This window comes from Tamandua tetradactyla, chromosome 3 (genome assembly GCF_023851605.1).
Source record: "Tamandua tetradactyla isolate mTamTet1 chromosome 3, mTamTet1.pri, whole genome shotgun sequence".
Classification (NCBI taxonomy): domain Eukaryota; kingdom Metazoa; phylum Chordata; class Mammalia; order Pilosa; family Myrmecophagidae; genus Tamandua; species Tamandua tetradactyla.
The window spans coordinates 207,510,221-207,532,916 of NC_135329.1; the positions used below are offsets into that span (position 1 = coordinate 207,510,221).

Genomic DNA, 22,696 nt, shown 5'->3' on the forward strand with positions numbered 1-22,696 from the left:
TCGGCCAACCAGAGCCCGTAGCGCTCCTGGGCCAATCGCGAGCCGCGCCCCCAAGGAACGGTGCGTGGGCCTGGGGCGGGGTCTCGAGCGGGGCCGCACGTGCGGCGCTTGCGCGCAACGCGGGCATTTTGGTCGCGGCCGGCTGGTGGGCGGCTGCCACGGTGTACGCGGCGCTGTCGTCTCAGGTTTGCCCGGGAGGAGACGCAGGCTCCGCAGAACTTGGGGACCCGGCGGGTGGCTGGGGAGGCCGCAGGAAAGTAGAGGACGGCTGTAATAGCCATTTGCTGAGGGCTCGTGTGCCAGGGTTGGTATCAAGCGTTCGTTGCTGGTAGCCGGGTTGGGCCGCCCATCGGGTCGGGGAGTTCTGTTAGCGTCTTCCCCACTCTCAGCAGAAACGGAGCACGGATCACCAAGGCGAGGTGTAACGGAGACTCGAACCTCTTGGCCCCGAGTACCGTCGCTTTCCGCCGCCGACCCGGTCAGTTAGGAATGGGTAGTAATATAGCTAAAATGCATTCCAGTCCGTGTGGGACATTGCACTAGGTGCCTTTTCATACATCGTGTCGTGAACTTTTTTTTTTAATATTTTAAAGACATAACCACTTTCTTACCATATGATCATTCCATTCTACTTATATAATCAGTAATTCACAATATCATCACATAGTTGTATATTCATCATCATGATCCTTTCTTAGAACATTTGTATCAATTTAGAAAAAGAAATAAACAGAAAAAAATTCATACATACCATACCCCTTACCCCTCCCTTGCATTGATCACTAGCATTTCAATCTGCTAAATTTATCTTAACATTTGTTCCCCCTATTATTTATTTTTAATCTGTATGTTTTACTCGTCTGTCGAAAAGGTAAATAAAAGGAGCATCAGACAAGGTTTTCACAATCACACAGTCGCATTGCGCGTCAACTTTTTACAACAGACTTATGACTTAAGAGTAGAATGGAGGTGTTAGCTCTATTTTATATTTAAGGCATTTGAGACTCAAAAGAGGTTAATGAACTTGTCTAAAGCCGTTGATTTATATGCATTTGCTGTTGTCTGCTTCAGAAATACGCAAATTGGTAATAAAGGAGAATAGGAAGAACAACTTGCTTCCATATTTTAGATTTGGTGTCTCACTAAGCACTTTTACCTAATTTACTTTACCAAGACTAGCCCAGATGTGTTAGGAAAACTGATCAGGGACAACTCAAAACAAAAGCATATTTATTTTTTTATCAAAGATGCAAGATTCAATTAAAATATTAGCAAATTTAACCAAACAGTGTAGTAAAGGAATATTGGTAAATAGGATTAATAGCTGAAATGAATGCAAAAATGTTTCAAGTAAGGAAATAGGTCTGTTAAACAGACTAGAGCAAGGGAAAAACCACATTGCTTTGATGGGGAACTTCTTTAACTTGATAAGGTTTATCTGTGAAGAAGTAAAACATTTGATGAAAAATTAGGAAGCATTCTTATTAAAAACAACATGAACTTGGATATAAATTTCTTATAACAGCAAAATCCATAAATTATGACATGTAACTTAAAACTTCTGGATGCAAGAGTCCTTATAAACAAATTTAAAGTAGGACAAAAAGTTGGAAAGAAATATTTGCAACATGTAACAAAAATCAGAATCTAAAAAGAACTTCAAATCAGTTTTTCAAAAAAAGATGGGCATGGGCAAAGGATGTGAACAAGCAGTTTTCAGAACAAATTTAAGTAGCCAATAAAGTTATGAAGAGGTGTTTAACTCACAACCACCAGGGAAATGCAATTTTAAACCAGTGATGAGATACTATTTTTTAATCTAGCAGATTAACAGAAATTAAAACATCAAACAAGTGGCATTTGGATTGTGGGGAAACTGGTGAAAAGGCAGACTGTTCCAAACATCAGGAGAGAGATTTGGCAGTTTTCAATAAAGATAAAAATGCCAGTCCTTGCATTTAGGAATTCTATTTATAGATATTTAACCTAAAGAAGTACACTTGCTGACGGAGAGACATTCATGAATCTTCGTTGCAAACTTAAAATTGATGTAAATTTTCAAGCATACATAAGAGAAAAATATAATGAATCCCATTTTACCCATTACCCAGATTTAAAACAATATTTTTGTCATTCTTTTGCACCACCTTTCTTTTCCCTCCTTTCTTTCCTACCCTCCTTCTTTTCTGTGGGTGTTTTAAACTGAATCCCAAGCATCCGTTTTCACTGTAAACATTTCAGAATGTGCCTTTAGATGATGTAGATCCTTTTTATTTTTTTAATTTAAAAATTTTTTTAAATATAGCAACAAACAACTTATCATTCCGTTCTGCATATATATTCAGTAATTCACAATAGAATCACATAGTTGCATATTCATCATCATGATCATTTCTTCGAACATCTGCATCAATTCAGAAAAAGAAATAAAAAGAAAAACTGAAAAAAATTTATATATACCATACCCCTTACTCTCCCTTTCATTGATCACTAGCATTTCAATCTAAATTTATTTTAACATTTGTTCCCCCTATTATTTATTTTTATTCCATATGTTTTACTCGTCTGATGATAAGTTAGTTAAAAGGGGCATCAGACACAAGGTTTTCACAATCACACAGTCACATTGTGAAAGCGGTATCATACGATCATCTTCAAGAAACATGGCTACTGGAACATAGCTCTACATTTTCAGGCAGTTCCCTCCAGCCTCTCTATTACGTCTTTTTCTTTTTTTTAATTAATTAAAAAAAATTTTTTTAAATACCAAAAACACCAAACAAATGCAAACATTCTTTAACTTTTGATGATTCCGTTCTACATATATAATCAGTAATTCACAATATCATCACATAGTTGCATATTCATCATCATGATCATTTCTTGGAACATTTGCATTCAGAAAAAAAAATAAAAACAAAAACAAAAAAATTCATATATACCATACCCCCACCCTACCCCTCACCGATCACCAGCATTTCACTCTAAATTTATTTTAACATTTGTTCCACCTATTATTCATCTTTATTCCATATGTTTTACTTGTCTGTTGATAAGGTAGATAAAAGTAGCATCAGACACAAGGTTTTCACAATCACACAGTTACATTGTGAAAGCTGTATTATACAGTCATCTTCAAGAAGCATGGCTACTGGAACACAGCTCCACATTTTCAGGCAGTTCCCTCCAGCCTCTCTACTATATCTTGACTAACAAGGTGATATCTATTTAATGCGTAAGAATAACCTCCAGGATAACCTCTTGACTCTGGAATCTCTTAGCCATTGAAGTTTTATTTTGTCTCATTTCACTCTTCCCCCTTTTGGTCAAGAAGGTTTTCTCAATCCCTTGATGCTGAGTCTCAGCTCATTCTAGAATTTCTGTCCCACATTGCCAGGAAGGTCCACACCCCTGGGAGTCATGTCCCACGTAGACAGGGGGAGGGCAGTGAGTTTGCTTTTTATGTTGGCTAGAGAGAGAGACTACATCTGAGCAACAAAAGAGGTTCTCTTGGGGGTAACTCTTAGGCCTAATTTTAAGTAGGCTTGACCTATCCTTTGTGGGGTTAAGTTTCATATGAACAAACCCCAAGATTGGGGGCTCAGCCTTGCTTTGGTTGTCCCCACTGCTTGTGAGAATATCAAGAATTCAACTTGGGAAGTTGAATTTTCCCCCTTTCTCACCATTCCCTGAAGGGGATTTGCAAATAATATTTTATTCACTGTTCAAATCATTCTGGGATTTATCGAGGCATCACTCTGGACAAACTAACAAAATCTCATGGCCTACTCAAGGTTCCATGTACTTATGGTGTTCAATTAAGCTGTCTACATAAGTTTTATTAGGAAATGCACTAGTCAAAATATAATTTTGTGTCACAAGCATTTTTTGCTTCAGTCTCACACATAAGTTAAAATTTTAAAATATTAATTACCATCTATTTTCAACATCCTGCAGTAATGACATTCCTTTGTTCTTCCTCATGCAAAAACATTCTTTAAATTTGTACATTTAGTCACTATCATTATACACTCTAGGTATTCCTAGATTATACCATCTCAGTCTTTAGATGATGTAGATCTTGATGCCGTCTAATATCTCGCCTATGTTTAATTTTTTCTCAAAAAAATGGCTTTTTATGGCCATTTTTTTGTTTGTTTGAATTAGGTTAAAAATTTCCACACATTAAATTTGATTGATAAGCCTCTTAATCTTTAATAGGAATCCCTCACACACACATACCCCACCCTTTTAAGGTCATTTAATTTGTTGTTGAAGAAACGGAATCATCTATCCTATACAATTTATCCTTATTCTGGATTTGACTGACTCCTTGTGTCTTTAATATATCCCTCCATCCGCAATGTTTCTTGTAAACTGGTGATTAGATCTGGTAGCTTTGTTAAATTCCAGTTTGATTTTTTTGCAGGAATATTTCATAGTTGGTGCTTTGCACTTCTCTTACCTCACACTAAGGCATTTGACATCTGGTCATCCTCTTTGGGTGATGTTTAAAATTGATTGGACAGTTTGTTGTTGTCAGCTGGATCCCACCATTGTAACTTTCAACCCAGTGCTTTTAGGCAATGTTGTTTATAAAACAAATACTTGGAAACAATCCATTATTCATGGATAGGAGAAAAATGTATGTGGAAAGTTTATAGGAATCAAATTGTTTCAAATTGTTAAAATGTTAACCGTGGTTAATTTGGGTGTTGAGATTATAAGTCATTTTCTTTTTTCCTTTTTTGTTGCTTCCTATGAAACGGAGCTTGAACGATATTAAGGAATGATGAGAAAGAAAGCCAGAAAGAAAGAGACAGACGGGTTCAGGGGGTCTGAAGCTTAGCCATAACAGACGACAGACCACTTTATTCTTAACTAGTTCCTGCTTATATACTGCAGGGTTTAGGTGACTAAAAGCAGGCATACATTTCGTGAAAAAACAGAGTGCCTACTTATCAGTATATTACTCTCTACATACAAGAGATAGCTAACAAGACCTTGGGGCTTAAGAAAAAACAAACATTCTCTCCCTCTCAGACTGTCCTCCAATTAAGCAGATAGCAGTCTCCACAGTTTACTGCCGATGCCACTCTGAAGCCAGTTGCTCCCAACAAATTCCGCAGGTTTTCCATTAACCCTGGCTCCTACACTTTTTTACATCTCCTAAAAGAGAAACAGAAGAAATCCTGTCTATGTCTGATGAAGGTGAGATAGCCAAAGAGAAAGACTGGAGGGGCTATTCCAAATCCAAGTAGCCAAAGCAGCCCAGAGAATGACAGTAATGGCAGTGTACTGTAGTGTGTTCTTTTGCTTTGCTTTTGCCTTCACAGTGTCCTTTCTTCTTCCTGACAGAGCCCTCGTGTCCCTGTGGGGTCTTCCCCCTCCTCTTATGGATTCACTTTTGGTGTAACTGTCATTGAAGATGCTTATTTCCCCTAGCCTAAGCTAGGAGGCCTATTGGACACCCTCTTTCATGAGTTATGAGCAGCATCACCTCCTCCTGAAAACCTTCCCGCCACAGGGCAAGTGCCCCTGTGTCCCCAAAGTTCCAACTGTCAGAGCACTTAATATGTCAATATGTTTAATCCGTCCTGCACGCCTCCCCCCTCCTCCCGGAGGCCTTATACACTGCCTGGCACTTACTTGGTACTCAATAAATCTTAGCTGAATGAATGAATGAATGATGCCCATATTACTTAGAGCTGATGGAGAGACCTGATCCTGGATACTCTTGCAGATGTTCCAGAGAATGTGGCAGAAACTTCCAGACCCTCCCATCAAACCCTAGCCCTTGAAGCCACTTTTCCAGAGCTGGGCTGGCCAGGTATAGCCTTACCTGAATCTCACTGTCCCACCTGAGTCTCAGTTTCTGTTCCTGCCCAGTCCTCGAGTTGTCCTCCTGGGCCTGGCGTGTGGCCTTTTGAAGAGACCACATGAGGGTACATTTACTTCAGAGAGACACCACAATCCTCAGACTGGTTCTGCCTAGTATGTTTAGAAATCTAGACGGTTAGGGAGGGTACAGGTGTCAGTGTTTGCCTCTGAGACTGTGTGGAGGCAGATTGCACGTTCTTGCTTTTGAAATGTCAGTACCTTTGGCCTAAGACTGTTCTGACTTTTTCTGGGTCATTTGTGAGTAGCTGGGCCAGGATTCAAACCCTTGTGGCCTGACTCCAGAGAACTTGCTCACAATCCCTACACTCTACTGCTCTTTCAAAAGGAGCACTTTAAAGTTCTTTTCCTGTGCTAAAGGACACTTAGACTGTTAGAAAAATATATGGATGTTCCCAGGATCAGATTCCTTGAATCTATCTTCAGTTTTCCTGTTTCTTAAAAAAAAAAAAAAAAAAGAATTTTAGAAGCTAGTGAGAAAGTGAATGAGAATGATTATTAACTATTACAGACTGCAATTTGGGTTTTTTAAAAAAATTAATGATATTTGCTCATCTTGGAAATTTGTTAAGATAACCATTGGTAGAACAAACTGTGTTACCTTCAAACCAGTGGGCACATGGAGCTGTCAAGGTTCTTGGTTGCAAACAACAGAAAATGGCTCTGGCAAGTATAAGCAGCAAAGGGATTTATTGAAAGGCTATCGGCATAAAATATCAACAGGAAGCCTGGAAAACCTAGCTGAAAAAATGGGCAGAAACCAGGGGAGGTTGGGTGGCGGGGAGTCCCAGGGATAGTCTCCACAGCATGCTGCTGTTAGCAGTGCTGCCCCTGGGATGGCACTGTCCTGGGTCTTAGATTTCCTTGTCCAGATCTTGCCTCTGGCTGGGCCCACACAGTAGTGTACAGTAGATTTCAGCAAGGGTTGAGATCCCTTTCAGCTTCTGCAGTGGAAGCCTGGACTCAGTCTCCCACCAAGAACCACACAGTGAGGGATTTCCTCAATGAGAAGGGAGCCCAAATGCTACAGAGCCCCACCATCCCTCCTCCTCCCCCCACCAAAAAAAGGCAAATCCTCTATGAGGAGAACTTAGTCGATTCATTATAAGAAAAGAATGGGGAGATTGGGAGACTCTAAGCAATGGGCAAAATGAGATGGGCTCAAAGTCATCTTGAAAAAGAAAAAAAATTGGGGAGACCCACATGCCACAATTTTAAAACGTATTACAGACCTACAGTAATAAAAAGCTCTATGGTACTAGCACAAGGACAGCTATATAGCAAAGAATTTGAGAGTTCAGAAATAAAATCATATTTTTGGCCAATTGATTGTTGACAAGGGTGCCAAGTCCACTTAGTGGGGGAAAGAATGGCTGCTTCAACCACAGAGCTGGGAAAACTGGATATCCGTATGCAAAAGAATGAAGGTGGACCCCTACCTCACATCACCTACAAAAATCCACTCAAAATCATATACATTTCTTTTTTTTAATTTTTTATTTTTACTTTTTTAAATACCAAAAAACATGTAACAATTGCAAACATTCCTCTTTTGATCATTCTGTTCTACATAGATAATCAGTAATTCACAATACCATCACATAGTTGCATATTCATCATCATGATCATTTCTTGGAACATTTGCATCTATTCAGAAAAAGAAATAAAACGAAAACAGAAAAAAAAATTTATACATACCATACCCCTTACCCCTCCCTTTCATTGATCACTAGCATTTCAAACTAAATTTATTTTAACATTTGTTCCCCTATTATTTATTTTTACCCATATGTTCTACTTATCTGTTGACAAGGTAGATAAAAGGAGCATCAGGCACAAGGTTTTCACAATCACACAGTCACATTGTGAAAGCTATCATATACATTTCTCAACTGAAGACAAGAACCAAAACTAAAACTTCTAGAAGGAAACAGGGAAACATCTCCAGGACCTTGTGTTAGGGAATGGTTTCTTGGACTTTATACCAAAAGCATAACAAAAGAAAAAATAGATAAGTGGGACTTCACCAAAATTAAAAACTTTTGTGCATCTAAGGACTTTACTAAGAAAGTAAGAGGACAACCAACAGAATAGGAAAAATATTTGGAAACTATATTTGATAGGGCTTAATATCCATAATATATAAAGAATTCCTATAACTCAACAACAAAGATAAACAGCCCAATTAAGAAATGGGCAAAAGTCTGAGTAGACATATCTCCAGAGAAGATATGCAAATGGTCAAAAAGCACATGAAAAGGTGTTAAACATCATTAGCCATTAGGGAAAAGAACAACAAAGCTTCCGTGAGATAGTTTTTCATTCCCACCAGAATGGATACTAGTTTTAAAATAGATAAATGTTGGAGAGGGTGTGGATAAATAGGAACCCTCATATATTGGTGGTAGGAATGTAAAATGGTGCAGCTGCTATGGAAAACAGTTTGGCAGTTCCTTAGAAAGTTAAGTATAAACTTAGCATATGACCCAGGAAATCCCACTTCTTGAGCTTGGAATTTTTCCCAAAACTACTGAAAGCAGGAACTTTGAACAAATATTTGCACACCAAAGTTTATAGCAGCATTATTCACAATTGCCAAAAGTTATAAGCAACCCAACTGTACATCAACAGATGAACAGAAAAGCCAAATGTGGTGAATACATATACTGTATTTATTATTATTATTCAGCCATAAAAAGGAAGGAATGAAGTTTGGATACATGCTTGAAGGTAACACGTTGAGTGAAATAAGCTAGGCACAAAATGACAAATATTGTATATCTCACTTATATTTAACAATTAGCATTTGCAAATTCTTAGAATCAAACTAGAACACAGGCTACCAGTGGCTGGGTGGGGGAGGGGAATAGAAAGTTGATGCTTAATTGGCAAGAAGTTTTTGTTTAGGGTGGAGGAAAAGTTTTGATAATGAATGGTGGTTGATGGTGGCATGTCGTGAATGTAATTAACATCACTTAATTGTATGATTGGAGGTGGATAAAGTGTGAAATTTTTTATTGTATATATGTCACCAAAATAAAAAAAAAAATGAGATGTACTTGCAGTTATCAGGAGTGATTCTGAAAATACCACGTAACTATGCAGAAACCAGACATGGCGTGCGACATAGTACTTCTCATTCCCTGAGTAGATGCTTAACAGAAGGAAGGGTGGGCAGATGCAGCTTTGTAAGAATTTGCTGATGAGACTAATCTTGGACTTTGGATTTCCAAAGAAAATCAACCTTTTTCCAAGCAGGAAAGAATGATTCCAGTATATTCACCCTGACCTTCAGGAATACTGCCAGAGAGGGTTGAATGTGATGGGCTCTGGGACCTAGGACCCATCAGAAAGGACGTGGAAGTCAGAGGAGGCTGATGGATTGGAAAAAAGCAAGGCAGTGAAGAACCTAGGCTAGATGGGGTGGAAGAATCCATTTCTGGTGGGGCCAACAGAGTGAGAGAGCAGGGAGGAGGCAGTCATGGGTGAGAGTTGACTTTCAGAAATAGAAAACACTACTGGAAATATGGGAGTGGGGTGCGGGTTGGGTGGGATGTGAGGATGGACCAGGGGAGTATGAGGCCGGGGTGAAGGGAAGAGGTCACCAGAGCTGCTGCAAAGGTCAGGAACTGACACCCAGGACATCAGAAGGGGCAGCACGTGGTCTTTGATGTCCTCAAAGATAATGACAGGAGTGGAGTAGATGGGAAGTAGACAGGGCCCAAACACAGACATCCAAGGAGGGGGAAGGGGGTGATCAAGCTGGCAGGGGCAGGTGGCCTGAGCCCCATGTAAGCCAGAGAAGAGCTGAGGATGCCTGGCCTAGGGCTGGCACTGGGGGGCCCAGGAGAATGGTGCCATGTGTCCAGAGCATCATGGAAGACAGAGCCCCTGCAATGAGGGCCACAGCAGATGCTGCTTCCCCGGCAGAGTCAGGGACAGGGTAGTGGCTTGTCAGCACAGTTCACAGTACCCATCAGCAGGGATGGGGACCCTCAGCTAGGCCCTGCTGGCTACCCTTTCCACTTCCATCCCTTTTCCTCAAGGGCCGAGTCCAGAGCTGCTGTTTAAATTTTCCACGGCAACCAATGACCGTGACAAGCGGGACCTGGGCATGGGCCTGCTGCAGAGACACCTGTTTACACTGGGGAGCACGTGCCCCCTGGTAGCTTACATCCCCTGTCTGTCCAGGGCTTCTTGGCAGGTCACGTGTCCTTTGTGAACACCCGCTGAGGGAAGTTCCTCAGAACCGTACGCCATCCCCAGTGCCCAGGAAAAGCCTCCAGGAGTCCAAATTAGTCTCGGGAACAACTTCTGGTTCCAGCCTAATGTTCTGGCCTGGTGGCGCCACCCCCACTTCACCCCAAGGCCCTGGGGGACCAGACACATCAGTTGGGCACTTACAGCTCTGCACTGCCGCTTTTCACAGCGCCTGTCTGTCTGCTACTCCTCCTTTACCCTCCTTTACTCTCAACCCCTCCCCAAGGCCCCCTCTTGGGCGCGTTCCCCACTCAGGGCAACTTTGCAGCTGGCCAGGACAGGCTCAGGCCCACCCACTGAGGAGCAGAGCTGAAGGCTCCTCCCAGACAGCCCCCCCCTCAGCTCCCCAATCTCTGCTCTGGTGCCCATGAAATCACCACTGCCCCCAGTTATCCTTGGGAAGCACTGGAGTGTCCCCTCAGCCACTGCCGCGCTCATTCTTCACCTCTGCACCAGCCGAGCCTCCCCCACCCTCTGCCCCGAGCTCACCATGCAGGCCCCACTGGCACCCACCTCGCCGCCCGGCACCCAGGGTCTCTCCCAGCCTCTTCCGAGCTCAGCAGACGGGGAGCACCGGGGCCTTGCTGTGCCACCACGCAGGGGCTGACCCCCACCGAGTCTTGGGAGATGGAGGGGACCTGCCCAGGGCTGGCCACGGCCCACCAGGATGGGGCCCGCCAGTCCAGTGAGTGGGCCCCGGAGCCTGGATGCAACGTGTGCTGGGAAAAGGCAAGGGGCGAAGCATGTACTGACTTTTATCACAATCATTTAAACCACTATTAGAAGAAAACCTACCACGATGGATATAGCACTTACCTGTGGAGAGTAAGGTTACGGGTGGTTTTAAATTTTTTGAAGTTGTTTTCATTTTTGCTTATTTGTACTTTCAAGTTCTCTACAATAAGCATTTATCTCTATAACTGTGACCCTGTGCTTTGCAGGCAGGGATCTGGGCCCCAGCGGGGTTCCTTGCTGCTGGGGCCACTAGACCCATGACCCCAACAGCACGCCACCTTCCTGCTGGGTCCTCCTGCAGCACCCAGCCCTGCCAGCCAGGCTTCTTCCACCTCAGTGGCCTGTCAGGAGGACCAGGTCCAGGGATGGCTCAGATTCCTGAGAGCAAGACCGGGTGACCTGGATGGACCCCATGCTCTGAATCCTTAGTGAGCACTGAGCCGGTCCCCCGGGATTCAGGATGGGAACTGGTTTCATGGAGTTACTTGGCCCTGTCCCTCTTCTTACCTCATTGAGCCCAAAGCAGAACACCCCCCAACCCACCCGCAAGGCCACGCCTTGCCCTTGGATGGCCCGTGTCTCTTGTCCCTGAGACCCTCTGGCCAGCCAGGTCCAGGGCTCTGCTCCCCCGAGGCCCGGCCAGGCTGCATTTGGGCCAGGTCGCAGGCAGGAGGGGGAGAGTCTGACTCTCACGCTGGCCCTGCCTCAATGCCAAATCCCACCTGGTCCAGTGCAAGCAAACACCAGGCCCAGGGCCGCTCTTGGGGGCAGGGGAAGGGGTGCGAAGGGGCATTTGGAGGTCAGGGAGGAAGTGGGGACGACAAGAGAAGAGTGATTTCCGCCTTGTTGATCTGAGGATATCAGCTGGTTTCTTTACAAGCAGTGGCTTATGCAGCACAGAAAACCACAGCTGGAGTGCCAGCAAAGTGCCGCGGCCCAGGAAAGTGAGGTGGTCCGCCTGATGTCGCATAGCAAGGTGAAGGCAGCAGGGCTGACGCTGGACCAGGTCTCCTGGGTCCCTGGGCGCCCCTGCCACCCAGCAGCTCCTCGTGGTGGGGGGCCCAGAGCAGGCTGAGTAGACTAGTGGCCAACGAGGGGTCAGGACTCGCAGTCACTTAACAAGACATGGGAAGGGAAGACGGGGGCCCGGGGAATATCAGAAATGTTGTCCCAGTGGAGGCTGTCCCAGTGGAGGAGTACTGTGCCCCTGTTAACTGACTGTGATGTTTCTGCAGGGGACGCACTTTAACTGGGGTGCCCGGGGCTCTGGAGGGCAGACAACAGCACCTCCTGGGAGGATGGAGCGCCTTGCCTGCTGCCTGGCACGTGGGCCCTCAGTGATCAGAGCTTGCTCCTCCTCTCATGCTTACCCTCAAATCCCAAAGACAGGGGTGGTGGCAGGATTCACAGAGGTGCTGGTCAGATTCTAGGCTGGGGTGGGACAGGGCACAAAGAGGGGCAGGCCACAAGGACATCCCTGCAGGTAGTCACGGCCCCCCAAATGCACATGACCCCCTGGCACCTCCTGGCGAAGCTGTTTCAAGGCTTGCTTAGGAGGGATCAACCTCCTGCTGCCCCTCAGAGCCACTGTCCTCAGCCAGGGCAAGGGCCCTGCCACCTGAGGAGCCCAAGTCACACAGGGTGCTGCCCACAGTCACCCGGCTGAGGCTGTGGGATCCGTGGCAGGGCCTGTGGCGGCGGCCCCCAGCCCCAAAGCACAGGGCTTCCCCGAAGGTCTCTCGGAAGCGGCTGGACATGAGGCTGTAGAGGACGGGGTTGGTGGCCGATCCAAGGTAAAGGAAGATGCCGGAGACAATGTGCACGTACTGGAAGGCCAGCTGCAGGCCGCCCGTCCACTGGGACACGGAGCTCCACATGAGGCGGTCTATGTGGAACAGGGCCCAGCAGATCCCAAATACCACAATCAGCACAACTGCAGGGGCAGAGAGGCCAGGGTTCGGGGCCAGCCTTGCACTCAGCTGCCTTCCCCAGGGCTTCAGGTCAGCCCGCCCCACGCTTGCCCCCTCTCCTGTCCCACCTGCACCCATAGTGTCTGAAAGTCCCCCTGCCCTGGCCATGCTCCCTGGGAGTTGATTGCACCAGGGGTGGCCACTGAGCCATGCTGGCCCAATCAACCTCTCTTGCAGTGGAATCTGGGATCGGGTGACTCTTAGTTGCAGATGTTGAACCACCAATGGGATACAGAGCGGGGTTAAGGCCTACTCAGGAGGCCCTTGCCGATGCATATACAGAGAGAAGCAGGAGAAAGGGGCACAGATCAGAGAGCAGAAGACAGCGAGATCATGGGGCCAGAGAGAGCAAGACACACACACACTCACACATATACACACATACCAACACCACGTAGACATCACACACACGCCCCCGGCTATACCTGCCTTGGCCCCGGAAGCCTTCCCAGCCCCAGCTGGGAAGTTAGTCCTGGACTAACTCCTCCTTCACTGCAGAGGGTGTTTCTCCCACCAGCAAAAGACACAATGGACTGGCCAAGGCCTCCCTCTTTCTTCCAAGCTTCCTTCCAGCCTTGGCCTTACCTAGTCATGGCCTGCCTTGAGCCTGCCACCAGGCCTGCCCTGACTCTTGGTTCTTGGTTCTTGGATTTGCTTCTGCCACTCGCTGTCTTTTCCCTGCAGCATCTGCCCATGATGCTCTAGCAGTGTTCCTTGTAATCCCCCGTTCCCACCAGTCTTCGGCACACAGCCTGGTCCACAGTAGGCCCTCAGAAAGCGAAGACTGGAAACAGAAAGAAAGCCAGTGGTCCCAGGCCAGCAAGCAAGGTGCTCTTAAAAAGACACCCCACCTTCCCAGCAGGGAAAGCCTGTCCCAGATGTGTGCCAGCTGCTGACTTGGGCCCTGTCTGCTGGCCGGGGGTGGGGAGAGGGGCAGCTGGTCTGTAGCATGGGCAAAGTCTGCCTCAGCCCTCCCGACACAGAACTGGCAGCAAGCGTAGCTCTAGGACACTGCCCCGCTGGGGGGTGGGGGGGTGGGAGCTGGCCCTCTCTGGGAATGGGCTGTTCTCCTCTCCTGCCCCAGCAATCCCCACCTAGTGATCCAGGCCAGCAGAGGGGGGCTGTGCTGCAGTGGAGGGGGGTGGAGGGAATCAGTGGCCCATTTAGCATCTGCTTGTCTTGTCTCCCAGGGACCATGGAAAGATCTAGAGAGCCTCAATGCAGCTGGAGGTGCCCTGGCCTCCACTGGGGACTGCACACTTCAGCATCCTGCCCCTCTGGTCCGGGAAGACCGGGACCTGCATCCCAGCCATCAGAACCCTTGTCTAAGGAAAGGGTGAGGGAGGCAGGGCCTGCGTAGGGAGGAAGAGAGCTGAGACAAGGTTAGAGCAGAGATGAGACACCTGGAAGTTCCCCACCCCAGCTTCGGTCACCCCAGAGCCTGGCCTCCACGTGCCCCTGCCCTTTCTGTAGTTTGGCTCCCTGGGTGAGGACGGGCTGCATGGGTGGCACACGGGGCAGAGCTAAAAGGGCCCGGGCTTTGGTGGAATGCTCTGCTCTTGCCATCTTGCTGTTCTCAAGGGAACCTGAATTTTTCATTTCGTACCCCACAAACTATGTAGCCGATCTTGCTGTGTGCCAGTAACAGTTAACTTTGGGGTAAGTTCCTAGCAGAGTAATCTAAAAGAACATACACCCAGGGACAGACAGACATACACACACACATCCCATATCTATGGGGACTTTCCTCCAAACAACCCACTCGGGCTCCAAAACCCAGACACTCGGCCTTCCCTGCAGGCCCGGGAAGGGGCCCCGCGCCCCCATTCCTCCCCTCCCCCCCAGCACCTCTCCCCACCCCCCCACCCCCCGCCTTCCCGGGGCGCTTACACAGCATCTTGGTCACCTGTCTCCGACCCGGGTCCCGCAGCTGCACGTGGGCGGCCGCAGCCCCAGAGCCCCAGGCATCCAGGCCGCACAGCAAGCGCCGCTCGCGCCCCAACCGCAGCGCGATGCGGAAGTAGAGCACGCTGATGGTGGCCGCGGGCAGGCAGAAGAAGAGCAGCGCGGTGGCCTGCACCACCAGGCGGTAGAGGGCCCGCGGGCGCACCAGCGTGCACACGGCCGAATCGGGCACGGGGCCCCGGCAGGGCACCTCCAGCCGCAGGAGGCCGTGCAGGCTGGTGTTGGGCAGCGAGCAGAGCACGGCGAGGCTCCAGATGGCGCCGAGCACGCGTCGCACGTGGGTGCGCGTCACCAGCGACCTGGCCTCGAGCGGGTGCACCACGGCCACATAGCGCTCCACGCTCAGGGCCGTGACGTGCAGCACCGACGCCAGGCACACGGTCTCGAAGAGCAGCGTGCGGAAGCGGCAGCCGCCGGCGCCCAGCAGGGAGGGGTAGTTGTGCCGCAGCTCGTAGAGCTCCAGGGGCAGGCCCACGAGCAGCACCAGCAGGTCGGCCACGGCCAGGCTGAAGAGGTAGCAGTTGGTGGGCGTGCGCATGGTCCTGTGGCGCAGGACCACCAGGCACGTCAGCCCGTTGCCCACGGAGCCCACCACGAAGATCAGCAGGTACGCAGCGCAGATGGGGGCGAAGAGCTCAGACTGCCTGGGCCCCAAGTACTTGACTCTCAGCGCTTCGTAGGTCAGGTTCAAGTCTTCCAGCGCAGTCCCACTGACGTTGCAGGGGAGGTGGTCCCTTGGCGTCCCTGGGAACCCGTCTCCGGGGAGGATGGAGCAGTTGGAACAGAGAGGAGCCTGTGAACAGAAGAGACACCCAGAAAAGTCACTTCAGGACTCCTGGCTATGTCCTAATGCATCTAATCTTACATACTGCCCAGAAAGAAAACATCTCTGCCATCCATTGTAAAATGCATTACACAGTCAGAGATGCAAATACATACATCTAAAAAAATGATAAAATGCTGCACTTCAATTGCAAATGTCACCATATGTTGAAAACTTTTTCTAAATGCCAGCTCCTTGCAAGCATGGGCTTTGCCAGCAGCAGCCTCCTCTTGGGTCTCTCCCCTTCAAGCAGTGGCCTTTAGGAGAGGCACAGGAGCCTCACTTTGGCATCTATAAAATGGGCATGAGGCACAGGCTCACAGTCTTTAAGAGCAAGGGTTCTGGAAGTAACTGCCTCCATTTGAACCCAGCCTCCCCTAGATCCTGGCTGGCTGACCTAGTGTGTCCATCTCTCTGAGGCTGTTTCCTTCTTATTCGAAGATCCAGGGAGTTTAACCCATGAAAGGCATTAATGCAGGATCTGCCTGCCACCTGGTAAGGGCCTGGTTATTTCCCAGTCATTGTGGGGAATGGGTCTCTGCCGGGACCCAAATAAGGGAGTGAAAAGACTATAAAATATATATGAAAATGCTCATACAAACACTGGCTCTCATTTCTGTTTTCTGTCCCCAGGGCTCAAAGTCTAAATATTTGGCCACCTTGATGCTACCAGTTTTGGGGTCCCCTATTCTCTGCCAGGCTCCCCTTCTTTTCACCCAGTTCTAGAGGTTAAGGATATAGGCCCCAGAGCTAAACAGACACGCCTACAGTCAGATGCTGACCTTGCCTCTCTCTAGCTGAGACTTTCCCTCACTGGGCCTCATTCTCCCCATCTGTAAAATGGAGAGGTCACCGGGCCTACCCCATTGTTTTTGTGAAGGCTGAGTGTGAGAATACATGTAAAGTTCTCAGGAGAGTGGCAGCAACTTCTTAAGTGCTTGATTTCAATCCTTATTAGCATCATCCTTATTTCCCAGATGGGAAGGGAAGGGCAGAGTCCAGGGGTAGATGGGACAGGGGCTGAAGGGGGATCCACTGGGCACACGGCTTTGGCACAAAAGGCCAGGTGCTGCCCCAATGCAAGCCGCCCTGGACGGTGCCCACCCGGGAGCCCACCATCTGCCGGCTGATGTGCTGGCAGCAGGCAGGGGATGGTCTCCAGCAGGGCCAGGCTGCCTGCTGCTCCCACCCCCTCCCACCCCCCACCCCCGCTCCACTCCTGGACTCCCTCCCTTATTCCTTCAGCTCCATCTCCCTCCTCACACAGGACCTGGGGCCTCTCCCAGCCTGTTACCCACCATCCACTTCCAGGTTCCCTCTTGCAGGTCCTTCCCTCTCTCCCAGCGTCTTCCTGCTCACCAAAGCCTCCCTGCCTCTCCCACACCTAAATCTCCACCTTCGGGGACCAGCGCATTTCACCTACCCAAATCCAGCCCTATCATGTTGGAGCCGGGAACGCGCAGGCGCCATCCATGGTTCGAGGGGGGCTCCCTACTCCCGGGAAAGGGTTGCCCCGCCGGAGCTCCCCAACCCCCGCCCCGGCCCGGCGGCTTCCCCGGCTGGCAAAAGGCAGAAATAACTTCACAGGTTGAGAGACACCGCCCTCGGGGTGTGGTCGCCCCCCACGGGGCCGCTCCCATGCCCTCCGACCCCTACCTCCGCGCACAGCCCCTGCCGGCCCGCGGCCCCTCCCCCCGGCCGCCGCGCCCCCTCCCCCCGACCACTTACCATTCCGTCTGCGGCCCGCGGGGCCCGGAGCCCCTGGGAACCGACGGCGTCTACCACCGACAGACAGACGCCGCCCGAGGAGCGAGCGGACTGACGGACTGACGGCGCTCGCCCGCGAGCAGTGCCCCCACCCCCGCCGCCGCCCCGCCGCCCCGCCTGTCGCGGTCCTGGGCGCCCCGACAGGGAGGGTCACCAGGGGGCAGTGCCGCGCCCGCAGCCCGCCCCGGCCGGGGGAGCCAGGACACCGTCGCCTCGGGACGCCCGGCACCTGCACACCCGCCCAGCGACAGCGGTCGTGTTTCAGAAGCGCCAGTGTCTCACGGACCCCTCACAGCGACCCATTTTACAGATGAGAAGCCCGAGCTTCGGAGAGGTGAAAGTGACTGCGTCTCCCAGGCTGTCCCGAGCTTAGAGCTGCTGCCGTTAGCATAAGCCCTGCCACGGGTGTCCCTGCAGCCCCGGCCGCCGCATTTCAGACACACCTCCAAGGAAACCCCGCCAGCCCCTCGAAATCAGTGGACCCAAAGGGGGTCATCCAGCTGCTGCCCCAGCGCCCCCAGGCGCCAGACCTCCCCATAGCTGGGACCTCCTCCCTCCCCCTCCTCCCCAAGCTCCAGGGCACCTGTCCTCCAGACTGAGTCCAGGTCCTCGCCCCTCTCCAGGAGTGCTGCAGAAGCGGCCACCCCCCTCCAGTGCGGCCACCCACAGCAGAGCCATCTTCCTGAGCCCCCAGCAACATGTCCCTCCTCCACTGGAAAACCCTGCATGGCGACCCCACCTGCCCTCTGTAAAGGGATACACCCAAGTCTCGCCTCCCTGCTCTTGGCTTCCTGGTTGTCCTCTCCTGTGCTCCCCCAGCCTGTGCTGGACCCCAGCCACCTCCTGCTTCCCCACGTTTTCCACCCAGCGACCTCCCCGCCCCCACCCCCACCCCCACCCGGGCCTGCAACCTCACTGCTTGGCCGGAAGTTTTTTCTCCAGGGAACTTGGTAAGTGTATGTCACCTTGGGTAGGCTGTGGTGCCCAGTTTTTGGTCACACACTGGTCTAGGTGTTGCTGTGAAGGTGTTTTGCAGATGTGGTTGACATCTCTAATCAGCTGCCTTTAAGTAGAGATGACCCTGGATAATGTGAGTGGGCCTCAGCCAGTCAACTAAAGGCCTCCAGAGCAAAAGCTGAAGTCACCTGGAAAAGAAGAAATGCTGCCTCAAAATGAAAACATCAACTCCTGTCTGAGTTTCCAACCTGCTCACCTGCCAATGGGTTTCAGACTTGCCAGCCCCTACAGCTGCATGGATGGATGGAAATGTACCTCAACAAAAGACATGCAGGTTCTTAATCCAGGTTCCTATAGTCTTAGCATCTGATGGGTGTCGCCAACCCCTCCTCATCCCTGGAACATGTACACACACACCACTTTGTATACCCTTTCCTTCTTTTTTTTTTTTTTTGATGGGGAGGGGTGGTGCATGGGCAGGGGATCAAACCCAGGTCTCCTGCATGGCAGGCGAGCGTTCTATTTGCAAAGCTTTTGAATGGTCTGAAACCCACCTTGGACCCCTTAGCCGTGCTCAGAGCCTGGGGAAAGGCCCATCCCTGCCTTACAGAGGCAGAATGCGCCAGCACAGTAGGAAAGCTCAATAGCTGGCCACAGCACTACAGCAGATCAGAGAGACCACACCCAGCTAAGAAGGCTGCCCCCCAAAAGTACCAGCCCAGTGGCCATCACAGCTGTAGCCCCCACCCCTGAGCTGTCCGGAGGGGCTGAATGCCCTGGCCTCTGGAGCCTGAGCAGGGGGGTCCATCAGAGCCCAATGACATCCCGCTGGCTCCCTGCTCAGGTCCTGGGGTGGCTTCCTGGGCAGTGTCCCCAGGCTTTCTGGCTGTTCACGTCCAGCTCCTCCGCTGGCTGGTGGGCGTCTCTCCAGGACCTCGCTCCGCACAACAGCAAGCATCTAAGCAAGGACCTCTAGGGGCCGGCAGACCCGGGACTGGGCTTAGCCCCTCCTCACCCTGCTGACTCCCTGGGCCGCCCCAGCCCAGGTCTCCACCAGAGCCATCTCAGATGAGGCCAGGAGGATGAGATGAGCTTGGGGGACACTGAGGCATTGGGTGGGTGGGAGGGGCTGTTCTGCAACCTGGGTGATGGGACATCCCAGGACCCACGAGCAATGGGGGTCGGCAAACACAGGGAACTGGGAACAGCAAATATATGGGCTGGGGGAGGCGGGCTTATCTGGCTCTGCTTAGCTGGGCCTGTGCCAAGCCAGGGCCAGGAGAGAGAGGAGGGGAGGTCTGAGCCCTCGGGGTTCCGGGGTCCCCACTCCTGGCTCTGACTGCACCTCAGTGAGCTGCGGCTTGTGTTTGGTCACCGGCACTCCCCGAACTCCTCAAGCCTGACTCGGCTCACAGAATGGGCCCACTCCAAAGAAGAGGGAAGGTAAAGGAGCGCAGGACAGTGGGCCTGGGTGAGAGTCCTTGTGCTGCTGCAGCTGGCCGTGGGGCCTGGGACAAGTCACTTTACACCTCCAGACCCAGCTTCCTGGCCTCTGTCCCAGGAAAGCGAGCACTGGCCTCTCAGGGTCGCCGTGAGAGTTAAACAAGATCACGTGTGTTGCAGCACTCAGTGCAGGTGACGTACTCTAGAAATGGCGGCCATGATTATGCTCAGAATTCTCCGGAAGATAGCAGAAAGCCACCAGGAGTCAGGGCTGGGATGGAGCTGGAGGACAGAAGAGCTTTGCTTGGCAGGAAGGAAGGGCAAGGTCGCCAGCAACCTGGGGCAGGAAAGCTGAGCTCCAACGGAAAGAGGGAAAGTGCAGACCCGTGAGGAGCCGGGCGCAGTGCAGGCCGGCAGCTGGGGGAACCTCCAGGGACTGTCACCTCCACCCTCCCTGCCTGCACAGAGGCCTCCTGCAAGTAGCCACGTAGCCCTGAGACTCAGGGAATGGCTGTCTCCTTCTTCAAGGGCTCAGCCTACGCACCCCCACCTCCTCTTGTGGCCACAGGGAGGAAGTGCTAAGGTCAGCAGTAAAAGGGCCAGGAAAAGACCAGTTCTCTCTTGTCCTGAACCTGTGGGTCCTTTGTGCCACCCTGAGACTGGGGCCAGCTTTACTGGTGCCCATGGGCAGCTCCTGTCACCCACCATTACGCTCACTTGGTGCTTCCCAGCCAGAACCACACTCACAGGCATTACAGAAATTCCTCTTGGGATCTTCTAATTTGTGAATGCTCACTGTTTAACCGGGTAAACTTCAGGGTAAAAACTCATCGCTCTGGCCTCCTGCCCTTAGTGCTTGGTGTCAGAGGTCTCAGGAACTAATTAGTTCACAGCAGTTTGCTGTGTCTGGCTTACTGTTTTTGTTTTCCTTTTAACTTTTTAGTGTAATTTCAGACCCATAGAAACATTGCAGGAATAGTACCAAGAATTCGTATATATCCTTCAATCAGATTCCCCAAATGTTAAAATTTTACCACATCTGCTCCTGGCATGAGCTAGGACTCAGAATCAAGGGATTGAGAAAACTTCTTGACCAAAAGGGGGAAGAGAGAAATGAGGCAAAGTAAAGTGTCAGTGGCTGAGAGATTCCAAACAGAGTCAAGAGGTTATCCTGGAGGTTATTCTTAGATATTATATAGATATCTCTTTTTAATTTATGGTGTATTGGAGTGGCTAGAGGGAAGTACCTGAAACTGTTGAGCTGCGTTCCAGTAGCCTTGATTCTTGAAGATGAGTGTATAAAGTTATAACTTTTACAATGTGACTGTGCAATTGTGAAATCCTTGTGTCTGATGCTCCTTTTATCCAGGGTATGGACAGATGAGTAAAAAAATATGGATTAAAAAAATAAATAAATAATGGGGGGATAATTGGGTAGATGGAAATATTTAGTAGCCAATGATAGGGAAGGGTAAGGAGTATGGGATGTATGAGTTTTTCCTTTATATTTCTTTTTCTGGATTGATACAAATATTCCAAAAAATGATCAACGTGATGAGTACACAAATATGAGATGATATTGTGAGCCATTGATTGCATACCATATATAGACTGTATGTGTGTGAAGATGTGTCAATAAAAATATAATTTTAAAAAACTTTTTAAAAGTTTCTTTTACCACATCTGTTGTATCCTTTTCCATGTGCGTGTGTGTTGGATTTTTTCTGGACTGGATGAGAGCCAGTTGCAGACATAATGTCCCTTTACCAATAAATGCTTTCAGCCTGATTTAGTTTCCAAATGTTCTATAAATATCATTAATTCCATCTGTCCAATAGACAGTGGTGCACCAAGAGGTGGGTGCAGAGGGAGCAGCGAGCCTGGCAGGAGCAATATCTTATCAGTGACATTGTTTAGGATCATTGGCACCTCGTGATAATAAAAAGCAGAGCCCTTTCATTTGGTTTAATTATGTTTTACAATTCTTCCCCATTATCACCTGCTCCGGTTGCCTGGTCCTTGGAAGGTCACCACCAATAGGTACAAAAGTATAAGTATTCGAAGAACTATTTAAAGGAGGTCAGGATTACAATATAAATAACATTACATTGGAGAAAGTAAATTCAAGAACCTGAAAGTGGTGGGAAAATGACAGTCGCACAAGCTGGTGGAATGAGTCTTTCTGAGAGCTGGAATATTCTTAGGGTCAAAGACTGAAGAAGTAAGTCAAAAAGGGCTGGGCGTACCTACCAACAGCCATCAGATGAGGGGGAAGGACAGAACCCAGAGACACGGCAGGTGGCGGGGAGGGCCAGGCAGGCATCAGCACGGCACAGTGGGCCAAAAGTTAAGAGAAGGCCAGGAGTTTTGAGAATTTGGAGAAAGAGCCCCGGGAGATGCTACTCATGAAATTCTTGCCGCAGACAATGGCAGGCTCTTGTGCCATGTGAAGACCTTGGTTTGCAGATATTCAAACTGGCTGTGGCTAATTTGGGCAGAATTTCCCAAAGAACATGGGGTAAGCTCACAGACTCGGTGGAGGCTGGAGGAGCAGGGAGGCTGTGGGGCTGGACCCGCCTCCCCAGGCTCGCAGTGGGAAGGACTGGTAGTGTGTCCCTGCACGCCCCTGGACTCAGGCCCAGGTTGGGGTTTCATGCCTACTTGTTGAGGCGCTTGCTCTGGGTGAGGAGTGGGGGCGGCGCAGGCAGGCCCTGCCCTCCCTGCACAGGACAAGGTGAATATCAGTTCTTCCATCCTGGTGTGGAGGAAGGCTAACTCCCTGTGCTGTGGGAGAACCCCACAGTCCTAGACAAACAGCACAGGTGCCAAGGAATGGAAGATACCACAGACTTCCGGACGTCCCTGCCACTCAGGGGCC

At 49.8% G+C, this 22,696-nt stretch overlaps 1 protein-coding gene and 1 long non-coding RNA gene across 2 annotated transcripts; one reads left to right on the plus strand and one right to left on the minus strand.

Moving 5' to 3' along the window:
* Positions 1-124: 124 nt before the first annotated feature.
* Positions 125-5,896, plus strand: LOC143676620 (uncharacterized). The gene is made up of 3 exons (XR_013172226.1): positions 125-185; positions 393-478; positions 5,359-5,896. It is a non-coding gene; the product is annotated as an uncharacterized LOC143676620 (long non-coding RNA).
* A 1,526-nt stretch (positions 5,897-7,422) lies between these two features.
* Positions 7,423-17,464, minus strand: NMUR1 (neuromedin U receptor 1). Its single transcript, XM_077155418.1, has 3 exons — positions 17,380-17,464; positions 14,754-15,621; positions 7,423-12,826 (listed from the first exon to the last, which is right to left on the minus strand). The coding sequence occupies exons 1-3, from the start codon at positions 17,380-17,382 to the stop codon at positions 12,444-12,446; spliced, it is 1,254 nt and encodes a 417-aa protein (XP_077011533.1). The 5' UTR covers positions 17,383-17,464; the 3' UTR covers positions 7,423-12,443.
* Between the last annotated feature and the right edge of the window lie 5,232 nt (positions 17,465-22,696).